This window comes from Aspergillus karnatakaensis (assembly GCF_047715665.1).
Source record: "Aspergillus karnatakaensis strain CBS 102800 unplaced genomic scaffold BJY04scaffold_5, whole genome shotgun sequence".
Lineage (NCBI taxonomy): Eukaryota > Fungi > Ascomycota > Eurotiomycetes > Eurotiales > Aspergillaceae > Aspergillus > Aspergillus karnatakaensis.
The window spans coordinates 564249-576616 of NW_027395717.1; the positions used below are offsets into that span (position 1 = coordinate 564249).

The 12368-nt window shown below is 49.5% G+C and overlaps 4 protein-coding genes across 4 annotated transcripts; 3 read left to right on the forward strand and 1 right to left on the reverse strand.

Annotated features, from left to right (window-relative positions):
- The first annotated feature begins 231 nt into the window (after window positions 1–231).
- On the forward strand, window positions 232–1619 carry BJY04DRAFT_119472 (uncharacterized protein). The gene is made up of 2 exons (XM_073708307.1): window positions 232–480; window positions 530–1619. The coding sequence occupies exon 2, from the start codon at window positions 594–596 to the stop codon at window positions 1368–1370; it is 777 nt and encodes a 258-aa protein (XP_073575733.1). The 5' UTR covers window positions 232–480; window positions 530–593; the 3' UTR covers window positions 1371–1619.
- A 10-nt stretch (window positions 1620–1629) lies between these two features.
- BJY04DRAFT_179468 (uncharacterized protein) lies at window positions 1630–2142 on the forward strand. Its single transcript, XM_073709909.1, has one exon. The coding sequence runs from the start codon at window positions 1806–1808 to the stop codon at window positions 1971–1973; it is 168 nt and encodes a 55-aa protein (XP_073575734.1). The 5' UTR covers window positions 1630–1805; the 3' UTR covers window positions 1974–2142.
- Window positions 2143–2385: 243 nt separating this feature from the next.
- Window positions 2386–3287, forward strand: BJY04DRAFT_214117 (uncharacterized protein; the record flags this gene model as incomplete). Its single annotated transcript, XM_073715120.1, has 2 exons — window positions 2386–3150; window positions 3246–3287. The coding sequence occupies 2 exons, from the start codon at window positions 2386–2388 to the stop codon at window positions 3285–3287; spliced, it is 807 nt and encodes a 268-aa protein (XP_073575735.1).
- Window positions 3288–10967: 7680 nt separating this feature from the next.
- Window positions 10968–12173, reverse strand: BJY04DRAFT_214119 (Zn(II)2Cys6 transcription factor domain-containing protein; the record flags this gene model as incomplete). The annotated part of the gene is made up of 3 exons (XM_073715121.1): window positions 10968–11996; window positions 12054–12072; window positions 12127–12173. The coding sequence occupies 3 exons, from the start codon at window positions 12171–12173 to the stop codon at window positions 10968–10970; spliced, it is 1095 nt and encodes a 364-aa protein (XP_073575736.1).
- Window positions 12174–12368: the final 195 nt, after the last annotated feature.

Below are 12368 nucleotides of genomic sequence, written 5' to 3' on the forward strand. Positions count from 1 at the left end.
CTGCCATTGGTTGCACTGCATTTTTAGTTCCAGTAGCCACCTGTCAAGTCAACCCTTCCTTAAGACTAAAAATGCAATGCGTTGACTCTACCGCATAATGTCGAGGTGTACAGATGCGCCCGATGCTCTCACGATCTGACATAAGATGGGCGGCATTTTCTCATCGAACCAGGCCACTGAAGCCGACTGCGAGCAACAGCGTGCCTGGGAGGCTCGGAGAACCTCCAGTCCATCGCTTGTCCCACCGGAAGCCGATGGAAGCGCCGGGATCTATGCTTTCTTCTTAGATCCAGTGAAAGTCGTCCCACATAAAGATCGTACGTGTCTGGTCGCTTATGCTGGAAAGTATGATCGCGATTATCAAGATCAGCCAAATCCTTGGGAAATAAGAGCGCGCGACGCGCATGAGTTTCTTCTCCGGGCTGTTGGTATCGAGAGTCCCGAGAAGAATGGCGGGGACGTGCACCCCCGGATCGTCGAGTTAGTATTTTTCCAAATTAATATTATCTGAGCTAACCCTCTATCGCAGGTAGTTAGGCCGCCTGACGCCCGGATTCAAGCTTGAATACATAACCCCCGGTCCATTGGAAGGCATGCGCCTCCCAGTGCTCCCTCTTCCCATCCCATTCAACAACCCACCACCGCTCCTCCGCTTATACTACCGCTGGGCCCTGCAGACCCTCTCCGCACTGCGCTTCCTGCACTCTCACTCTGTCTACCTAAGTAACTTCTGCGACTGCTCCATCCGGATCCATCGTGACTTCTCGATCGCTATAACAAACTTTATCTGCGCGACAGTCCCCAGCACTGAAGACCCTACCTTTTTATCCGGTTGCTTCAGGTCTGGAAATAGCTACCTCGAGTTTCTCGAGGATGTCGAGACTGAATATGATACTGAGACTGGAGAACAACTCCTAGCCACTCCGCGCGGCGATATCTGTGACTGGGCGACGCTTTTCTGGCTTTTGCTCACGAATCGCTATTCGGTGGATCCGCCGCCGAGGCCACAAGCGAGGTGGCCGATGCTTTTTGGTGAGGACCCGAGAGAGTGGCCTGTGAGACGGGATGAAGGGGTGGAAAGGGAGTTGTTGAGGGAGAGGAGGTTTCATCAGCTAGAGGAGGCGAGGATGGGTGGGATACTGGGGAAAGCGTGGGGTGGTGGGTATACCGATGTTGCGGAGCTAGTTGCAGATGTTCGATTATTCTTGGATACAATAGGGGTTGATGTTATTGGGGACGACGAGAGATTTTACCTGGCGATGGATACTCCTCGTGGGAGGATGTTCTGCTTACCGTACCTCCGAGGGACATCCGGTTTCGTGGGAGCCGAGCACTCATTTTCAGGAGATAAGGGGTATAAAGGCACTTGATCTGTTCTTCGTATTGCGAGGCTGTAGTGGTGTTTGCTTGGCTATGCGTCAGAACGATCAAAGTGCCCAGTTGTCTTTACTGCCCGGCCTGATCTGGACGTTGCTTCTTCAAGAGAAGAGACCAACTTGAATTATCAATGATGCTAGGTCTGACCACCCTAACTGCTCAAGGCTCTCTTATCTGGCTGTGTGTTGGGGAAGGCTCCCGACATAGTGGACAGGCTTTCAGGGTCGCGTGTTTTCTCAGCCTCGCCTCTATAACCGCAAGGCCCCGCATGCCCATCCCTCTTCGCCCAGAAAAGGACAGGAAAAGCAAAAAAAAAAAACTAACAGGGATGCACTCCAGCATGCCGGCCCAGCCCCGCTCAGATCGCGACTCTGTTCAGTACGACGTGGCATTGACTTTGTGGCCCTCCCGTCATACACGATGAGGGCATGACATCTTCACTGAATCTAGCCGTGGCCCTCTTTATCATCTGGCATCTTTTTCATCATCTAGCATCTTCCTTCTACGAATACCGACCTTCCCTCCCGATTCAGCAAAAGCAATGGAAGCTAGCCGAAAGGTGGAAAGAGAAGTGCGACCGCATTATGAGCTGTTAGCGGATACCCAAGCGGCTCTTGAAAGGACTTGCGAACACCTCTCTATATCGCCTGAACAGTCAATGCTGAATTCTATCACACGCCCTGAGCATGTAGTGGAGCGCATCTTCGCTCTCAGCCATGTGCTACAGTCACAGGCGGCGAAAATGAGCCAGGAGCGGCGAGCCAGGATTGACAAATTTGTAAAGTTGACCGAAGATGCCAAACAATGGACCGAGAGGCTGGGACAGCTTGAGCTGGAGAATGCAATATTTCGAAAAATGTTTCAGACACCCGGGGACGGTGGAGATATTGCTGCCTTGAGGTCAGATTTCGTCCCTTGCGTTCGAGCTTCTTCTGCCCTGCTAACTTGTCTCACCTGAGAAGGACGGAAAGAGCCAATCCTGGCAGAGCACACTCTGATTTACCTGACATGCCTACCGGTGGTCTCCAGGAGGAGCAACAGAGACGGACGCACGATGGCCGACAAGATAACGAATCCTCCATAGATGCCAGTAACCCTTCGACTCCAACACCCGATGCCCACGCCATGCAGGTTGCTGAACGGCCTGGTGGTGCACAAAATGGCGAGCCTGAGACCATAGGTGCGCTTAACGAGTCTGTAGCAAGCAGTGATTTATCTAGTAAGACCCAGCACCTGAATCTCCGTCGACTTTCCGAAACCCCAGATGTTGTCAGATTTGCAACACCGGAAGTGTGCAAAGATGGAAGCTCGACGTTTATCTACGAGTTTAGTAGCACTGTCGTCATCAGACTTAATCCCCTTTATCGGCCATGCCGTGGCTTTGACACGGACGATCTCCCAACGACGACTACAGTAACTGCTTCCTGCCCCAGGCGGAAAGATATTCAGCTATCCCTCTCAGAGGAAGACTCTGGCCAGGTTCAGCGCATCTCCCCGACTCGACTGGTCTATCCTGGCGTTGACATTGGTGCGCCGCAGGCAAAGGGTAAAGGATCCAGCAAAGTACGCCTGCCGCTTCCGATGACTCTTGAAGAGTTGTATTGGGGGGCGACCAAAGAGGCTGTCGTGACCAGGACCAGACACACCAAGGGCGGAATGAAAACGGAGGAGATTGTTCTAAGTCTTCACGTCGAAGCAGGAATGCTTGCGGGGCAGGAGATCCAGGCAGATACAGGGCAATCAGCACAAGTGGCTTGCTTTATAATATACGAGGTAGGTTGAAACACGCCCTACGCTATATACCTATATCGTGTAAAGGCTGTAATGAACACATCTGACATTCATCATACCTCAGATCGAACATCCAGTCTTTCGTCGAGAACGCTCGAACCTTCACATGGCTGCGTTAGGCTTCTGTTCCCTTTTCTCGCCCAGGAATAATATAATCACGACAATTGATGGTAAAAGACACAGGGTTAAGCGGAAATCGATGGATATTAGAAACCAATCCATAGTCATACCCAACAAAGGCATGCCTATCTCGGGCACTGCTATAGCAGGTTCGAGAGGATATCTACGAGTTGGCGAGAGCTCTCCAGCGTCAGAGTAATGGGGCACACACGCTGTTTGCTCATGGCTCCCTATTTCTAGGCCCTCTGAAAGGGCTTAAGAAAGAACAACTGGGGCCTCTGGATCCCAACTTACCGAGATCCCCTCGGTATCTGATGGCTACATTTCGTTCTAGTGGGTAAACAGTGCTGCACAATGTACGTTGTGGTAACCATTGAATTCCTAAATCATTAATCAACTTTACCTTAGAGCCTATCAACAACGTATTTTGTCACTCTAAACTATTAGACTTTGATTATAGACTCATTAGAGTGATTATCTCAACTGATGCTACCTTGGCCGCTAATATCCCTATATTGAAGGACTATTTGGCTGTAGAGAGATTTCTCTTGCCATGGGACCTCACCTGCAATGCTTGGCTTACTGCGCTAAGATGCAACATCCGTCCTATACAGGTAAGCTCTGTGGCAGGCTACAAGAGACTTTCAAGCGAACAAATATCATCACATTGTGTCTTAGAATGGTCGTACTCATCCCGCTGTAATCATCGTCACGTGTACCCGGAAGAAAAAAGCTCACAAAGACAGCCATTCTGCAAGAACAACCAGGCAGGCAGCTACATTTCAATTACACCCATGTCTGCTGACTATCAGGAACCAAAAGATCAAGCAGCCTATATGTCACTTCGTCCAGGTTCGTGGCGCGCATGGCATCGCTCTCCATCAGATATCCAATTCGCATGCTAGCTTGGCTTGCTCGTGCTCGCTCGACCTCTGCTGGTTCTTCTTCTGGTCTGCGATCGAGAAGTAATGCTGCAAGGTCGTCATACTGGCATCGAATGGTCGTGAAAAGACGGTGGGCGGCGAGGTCCCTGGAGCCGCAGAATTCGAGAATGTTGATGCAGACTCGGGCGTTCTCGAATGATTGTTGGGTCTTTTCGGCATCGTTTGAAGTGTAATGGGTCTGGCAGATGTGAAGTAGTAGCATGATCCCTGCGTCGAAGGTTGCTTGTCTAAGGGTAGTGGGTTAGAGTATCTATTCAGGGATGTTCTATCCACGGGGTGTTTAGAACAAAGGGGACTTACATTGCTACCCAACAGCGAGGCATGAGACACTCACACTGACGCAGCAGTGAAACTGTCTTGGCTAGCTGAACAGCGTAGCTGAAGTATCCGTCTCGGACCGAGTCAGGCATGTTTTCAAGTAGCTTCTTGACGCAATTTTGAATGTCTTCAGTTCTGATAGTCCGCCATTGTGATTTGATAACGCGGCAGAAGAGAAGTAGATTTGTATCCATAAATAAAATATGCATCAGATAGAGTGCTCTCATGTGTAGGGGCGTGATATTCGTCTCTTCTGCCTTGGAGAGTATGGATAGATGCAGCTGATCTGGGAGAAGCCGATGCCACACATTAAGCTGTTCTGAGTACGTTTCAATATACTCCCATGAACTATGCCCATCTATGGAAAGGTCTGCGTATACATGCGAGGCTATCAAGCTTAACCGGACCATATTTGACTGAATCCTGCGGGTGATCAGGCAGGCCTCGTTCAAGCCGAGTTGATCTGGATGCTCGAGTACGCGTATCTGATTATCAAATCAGCATCCCAATAGATGATAGTAATCAGGTAATGCTAACCAAGTTTATCTCTGCACTATGTATTCCAGAGCGGTAGCCGAGCGAGTATGAAAGCCAGCTGAGCACCCTGAGTGATCTAGTTCTCCAGCCTTACACATTTGGATTGCTTACGCCTCCAGAAATATCACAGTCTGATACGTTCTTGCATATTCAGTCACCCAGTGTTGGTCCTGCAGACTGTGTTGAAGACTGTCATTCAGCTTTCGCCGCGCGATATTGAGCCCGGACACTTGAACATGTTAGCCAAATAGTAATGTGGGTTTACGCTTATGAAAGGACTAGTACTTATTAGCAACCTTGCACTTGTGGCCTTGTCCATAATAGAAGCGATGCAAAGACATATGAAAACACGCATTCCCTGCAGCTCACTGGTCCGTCCGAGCTTCTCCAAGGAGGCTGTGGCAAGGTAGAAGAAGGTTGCTCTGACTGTATCTGGGATTTGGTTGGTCTCATAGTGACTACCTATCGCGGCTAGAGCACAGAGCTCGCATAAGTCATCACTAGACGGCTCCTGCTGGCTGTACACGCGGTCAAGGAGTTTGTCTGCCTCTTCCGGGGTTGTAATATAAAACAATGTCGCCGCACAGTAAAACAGCGCATGCATTGCGCTTTCAGCGAAGTGCCTTGGTGGTAAATCGACCACCCCAGAGTTCTGTTTATAGGCGGAGAAGGTCGGTAGCTCGCTGAGTGCTGGGTGCCCTGCGGTGGCATTATAGAATGTCAGGATAACTTTGATTACATCACCTATTTCCTCCTTGTTGGTAAGACGTCCATGTTCCTCAATGTTGCTGGCATGTGCCTGCGGGACTAGGTTTATCTCCGCCAGGGGCTTATTGAAGGACAGATCCAAGACAAGCCGCTCTAGGTACTGGTTTCTCTGCTCGAGCGCATCTACTCTAGCTTTCCAATGGTCTCGCTTTCTCTCGTCCACCCCTGAATAATCGCATTGTGTCTTCCGGAGCTTTTCGCAATTTGAGCAGACGGGTCTTCCTCCATCACACTACCATATGTTAGCACTTCCCATTGCGATCATTTAAGAACATGCCCTGATGCGCTTCTGCCGACACACGACACACGACCTTGAGATTCTCGTCTTGCTCGACCGACTTCTCTCTGTGCTAGGCGGGGGCGGAGTGCCTTTTGGTAGGATATATCGTCCCTCCATGGTTGTTCAGTTTTAAGGTTGTGTTTGAGATGGATGCCGGATGGGTTAGGAGTTTATGGGTGACTGAACACCCAACCCTCACCTGAAGCTGAGGATCGCACACACGAGTTACACATCATCTGACATCACCATCAACTGCAAACTCTGATTACCTTTGTGCGACTCTCAACTCCTTTGCCCCAATCAGACTCTACCGTCGAGGAAACTCTCCAAGGAAAATGACTCCAGTGGAGATTCCAGGTTTCTGCGCAAAGCTTACAGAGCGGTCCAGGCTTTTGGTATGGGCTGTTCTATAGCCATTCCCTGGGGCTGGCATGTGTCTGACACGTGTCTGACATTCAAAAATCTTCGACCAGTCTAAACTGGCCCGGATGCAGAGCCGCCAATACACTGTCAGTGCTAAGTGGAAGCATGCGGCCGGGATCAGATGCTATTCGCTTAGCTGTACGGTAGAGTATAAGTTATGATACCGAGAGTTTTATGTCTGTCTCCTTCTTGGTATGAGGTAATGGCCTGTTCATTTGGGTATACCCTCGGAGCTTATAGACTGACTAGTTATAAGTTACGATCCGTTCTTGCTGACTTAGCATCTGAGGTACCCTGGTCACCTGCAACCACTTAACGATAATAGATCTAAAAATACTACTTGAGGTATCCCGTTTGCCAGGGGTACTGAGTAATAATACTGTCAACCCTTTATCGTCTGCAATTATTTCATAGTTGTACGGAATAGTTGGTGTTTTTAACTTGTTACGCCAACGCCTCTTGGAGACTAAAAAAGCAGTGTAATAGGCAACGGGTGGTAGGACTGACAGGCTGCTTCCAAGACACGCAGCAAAGTCGAAAGATCTACCAGTCACAATACTTATTGTGAACTTAGAAGATTTTAAATAGCGAGTTACGTGAAGAATATAGCTTAACGAGCAGCAGCAGCGGCAGCAGTAGTGGAGGGCTCCGAGCAAAGTATCTACTGGAGGGACCTACTTTGGAACTCAAGTAAACTCTCTGATAATCATACGATTTGTTTTTATTATGGCTATGAATCTGAATGCACGGCAATCTTCCCATCACAGCACCACAGCATTGATTATCGCTTTGAACTTGAGCACGAGTAGGAACATAGTAAGCATCAGGCGACATTGTAGAGTTTGAGGTACAAATGGCAGTCAAGGAGAAAGAATCCCTAAATATCAATCACGTGGAAAAGACCTTAGGTGAAGTGATTAGGAACAGAGGAAGAGCTGGTCAAGAAGAAAAAACTTGGAATGCTAGCATGTTTGTTGAGTTGGGACGGGATATTTAGTTTTGAGCTTCAGACCACCAAATACTCCTATCGGTTTCTACCATAGTATTGTCGACATCGTAATACAGGATATCTGGACGATTCCGCCGGAGTCCTGCGCGGTCAACAAATGCGAGTAGAAAGCCAAGGTCGATATGTGTCATGCGGCCACAGTGTGCTGGACCAATCTGTTTGTAAATGGAAATTCCACTGACTCGTGTCCGAAGCCCAGCAGCAGCTACCAATCCGAGAAGGCCAGCGAAACAATAGTGACTGGGGCTCCGGCCAAGACATTACGCCAACTGACAATCATCACGAATCCATGCACTAGGTCGATGAATCGTTAAGCAACTGCGGCCATTGGCTGCGACGTTTATGGCTAGCCTTAAACAACCTACCGCCTACCTAGCCAAGAGCCGCGCCTATCGAGCAAAAGGTCACGAACACCAAGCTCATATTGCTTCTCTTTAAGTTGTGCGACCAGTGAGAGGACATGTGGATGTGCTGTGTTACGTGCGGATCGCGCTGTTTGAACATCGCCCTGGAACAAGTCTCCAGATGCCGGATATCTTAAGTACATTTATAATGGCTACAACGTCTAGTGACGCTTCTTTTATTACCCCAGTTAGCATAATTACAGCCGAACGCATAGGGATCGTGGCGAACTATTGATGGTGGGGTATACGTATCTTGCTACTCTACTCAAGGTCCACCCTCGCCAAAAGAAAGTTCTCTCGATTCGTTATGTCTTGACTAGAAGAGAATAATACAGAGCAGAGTCACCTAGCTACCCAGTTGAATCACCCAAACTGCAATAATCTAACAACATCTTCTTTCAGGCATGTTCTAGAGAAGAAGAGTCCGCGGGATAGTACCGGTATAGGTTGAATGAATCGTAACTGGCCCTCTTGAAATGATAGAACTAATTTGTACCTTGTTAGCTCTTCACTGCCGTAGAGGATATATCAAAACTGATTAAACTCACACCTGGTGCGGAGATCTCATATACTTGATCTTAGCCAGACGGCGAGGAAGCTTCGCCCTGACATTGTTGCAGTCATCAATGATTGCCTTGAGCCTTGCGAGTTCAGTATCCAATGCAGTGCAACGCTGTTCAGCAGCCTGCTTTTCTTGCTCAATGGTAGTTTTTTCATGTTGGAGCGTGGCGTTAGCCTCTGTAAGTCTCTCCTTGTCAGTGTATAGCTCGTCCCGTTCTTGCTCTAGGTTCGATATTGTTGATTCTAGCTCTGTTGTTCTTGTTCGTTGGTCATCTAAATCCCTGCTCACTTCTTCCATCCGCTCAACTGTCGCTGAACGCTGTTCCCTCAGATCATCGACTTGGCCGGCAAGGATGGAGCATCCATTTCGTAACTGCGCAATCTCATCATTCTGTTCACTGGTAAGGTTTTGAAGCCTGTTGATCTCAAAGCGCAATGTTCCATCCATGGCCAATTGTGTCTCCAGCTCTGCAGTTCTCTGCCTCTCCTCGTTAAGCGCGTTTGTCATTTGTGTAAGCTCTTCGCTCGTTCCACGTAGTTGCTCCTCGGTAGAATTTCTCCTCGCTTGCTCCTCCTCGAGCTGAATCTGTAGCGCAGAGATATCTTCAAGCTGACTTGCGCTGCGTTGTTCGCTCCTGGAAAGTTCCTCGCGGACAGCCTGGAGCCGGTGTGACTCTTCATTCAGCCTCTGAGTGTAAAGATTGAGGGACCGCCTCTCCGCTACCTGTCCTTCTGCTATCTCGTGATTTGCTGCCTCGAGTTGACTGATGTTATTATTGAGTCGATCTTGGATTTCTCTCCTCTCGGCATTCTCGCGTTCGAGCTGATCTTCCAAATCCTGTACCCTATCATTGAGCTGTCGAATCTCATCTCTTGCATCATCGCGTTCCCTCTCCATTGCATCAGCTCGGTCGCGCTCCGTGGTAATTTGCGCCTGGGCCTGCTGTCTTGCCTCTCGTAATTCTCGTCGAAGATTCCTCAGGTTTCTTCTCGCTTCCACGAGTCGCGCGAGGAAGGGCCGTATAAAGTCATCCCCAGCTTCCAGCATGGCTTCTAGCTGATGCAGGAGAGGGTCGCTGCTCGCTTCGTTCATTGGACGAGAAGAAGCCATATCTTGCACGTTCGAGGGTGGAGGAGTAGTCGGGGCTTTGCGCGGGTCTTGAAACTTGAGACGAGGACTAGGCCGGGTGATGATTGACTGAGCTTGGATTGGGAGATGATGTATAGTTCCTTTGCGTTGGTGGGAAACAGATCACTGAGGGGAATACGTGCGCATTGACATGATAGAGGTGTGACAATTATCAACTGGAGGGTGGTAAATGGGTGGGGTGGGGTGGGGTGTTGAATCCACTTGCCTGGAAGCATCTTATATAGTCAGATAGCCGTTGCGAGGCTGTCGCATTCTTGTGATTGTGCTTGGTTTGAGCTATATTTAATTAGAAGAAGTATGATAAAAAACAGTCATGGGGACAGCACTCATTGGGAAAAGAATGCTGAGGGGTCAACAAAAGCAATTGCACTGTTGCTGGCCGCCTGAAAGGTGTAGAGCCTTGCGCCTTGAAAGACAGGGGGTTGCAAACCTGTAAGTACGCTAGGCAATTTAGACCAAGTATAGCCAGGGACGCGTAGTCTGTTGTAGAAAACAATTATCATGCTGTGTGACATTTCCATCCAACAAGTTCGAGCTGGGCCCATTTCACACCCCGGTTTCTTGGGGAAAGCTAGCATGTGTATGTCTGGAATCACGCGAGATTGCCGCTCTCAGGGTTCGTGCATTGAGAGAGGCAACCAACCAAAGACTTGCTACATGTTGGCCAGCTCTAATTGCTTGCCGGGTCTTTTTCTTTTCTTTTTTTCTTTTTCTTTTTCTTTGTTGCATAATACCTACAGCAGGATACGACGCCTTGGATATTGCCGTGCATTGATCTGACGCCATATCCCCAGGCCACGTGAATGAAAAGGAGCAGTTTGTCCAGGAAGCGGTCCCAATTCTTGAATGACACCTGTTCATGCATGAGGGCGCCCCAAGAGTCGTGAGTGGGCTATGCTGTCTCGGTAAAATGCTGATCTAATTGTTCGCTTTGAGGCTGAGGAATCTACATTATCGCAGATGCACATCTTGAGTGAAGCTGGTGGTCCAAGTTTTGCCGCACACATGCATTCAGATCGGCCACAGGCTATCTTAGTACACCAGTTGGGGCTTTCACCGCTTATAGTAAGGCGCACTGTATCCATGAGTCTGATTCTTTCACCTTTATGGGAAACGCTGGGACTAAGACCAAACTATATTTACAACTGAGTAAGATCATGCATTCTGATATGCTCATGGCTCCCCTAGGGTCAACACAGCCTCCCATTGCAGTGAGATAATTCGGGTATGCGGTCAATGTAGAATGACATACATAAAAATACAAGATTGCCTCTAGCTTCAAGGACTAAGCCGCCGGGTATATCCACCCATCCCACAGCGGCCCTACCTCGTCTCTAATCATCCCCAGAATATAGCTCCCCGCCTCACCAACCTGCCAAATCCCGCGCCCTGCAACCAAGAGTTTCGCATAAAACGCAAAAATAACCAACGCCTCCACCCTCTTCGCCGAAATCAGCGCCATAAACTCCGGCGGAACCACAACCGTCCACAGAAACAGCATCTGGAAGCGGTTCCCCTCGTGCTCTGCGGGGGCGTCGAGGGCGTCGAAGCCGAGTTGCAGGAATTTGATCGCTCTGTGACAGAGGTTCTTTTCAGACTCGGTCAGGGTTGGGGAGGTGGAGATTAGAGTTGTGAGTCTTGCGCAGGTGGACCCTCTTGGTGTTGAGGATGTGAATGTGAAACTGCGCGATAGGACGGGGTTGAGTTCGGATTCCATGAGAAGGGGCTTTGCTTCGTTGAGGATAGTGAAGATGCCGCGGTGGGTGGCGGCGCATTGGATATAGTGTGTTAGAAAGGAAGAGAGGGTTTTGAATACCCGCGTGCGCAGGGTGTCTGCTAGTAAATGGTGGCCGAGGATGATGGTAAACAAAAGAACAGGGACGCAGTTCGATTTGTTGACTTCGAGTTTCTCGGCGTTAAAGAGGGAGATTGCTTTTGTTTGTAGGGTTATTGCTTGGTGCAAGTAGTGGGCTTCTCTTGCTGGAGAGACATGGGCTAGATGGCAGGCTGAGAAGGCGAGGAATTCGTAGAAGAGGTAGGGTGATGCGAGGGCGGTTTTTAGCGAGAAGAGGACTCCGGATGAGTAGGGCTCTGCGCCGTCGGCGAGGCTGAAGATTTCCTTCGTGGAGGTTAGGTGCAGGAGGAGTTCCATGTGGGTAAGGTTGATTTCGTCGGTTGAGAGGTGGGTCGGGACTGGTGAGGGACTGGGGGTTGTGCTGGGGAGGGTGCCTGGCGGCGTTGGGGGTTGTGTTGTAAAGCTGCATTCGCGGTTGGTCATGGTGCAGAGAGCACATGCTGGTCGCCGTTCGTCACACTTGGAGGTCGAGTTAGCACTAATATTTCTCCTGCAGTGGCAAGGGTTAGGGCATACTTTGATGTGACGGCGTTTGCTAAGGTGATATTAGTATGATCGCAAGCTCGAATCCGCGGAGACAGCCACGTACCATTGAACACATCCCCCGCGGGACTTCTTGTGACTGCGGCGCAGCATCTTTGCAGATGAATGAGAGAAACACGCGTATTACATCAGAGGGAAGGTCGATATATGAAGGAAGGTTGGCCCCCAAGGGTTCAAGATACCAAGACCCTGGGTCTCCACAATATCATTATGTAACACGCGTGTTCGGGCTGATCCGAGATCTGCCTCTCCTGATTGGGTGTTTGAGAATCTCCAAATACGCGTGTC

Excerpts from the sequence above, each read along its gene's own strand:
- BJY04DRAFT_119472 (XM_073708307.1), top strand. The coding sequence starts at position 594 with ATGCGCCTCCCAGTGCTCCCTCTTCCCATCCCATTCAACAACCCACCA.
- BJY04DRAFT_179468 (XM_073709909.1), top strand. The coding sequence starts at position 1,806 with ATGACATCTTCACTGAATCTAGCCGTGGCCCTCTTTATCATCTGGCAT.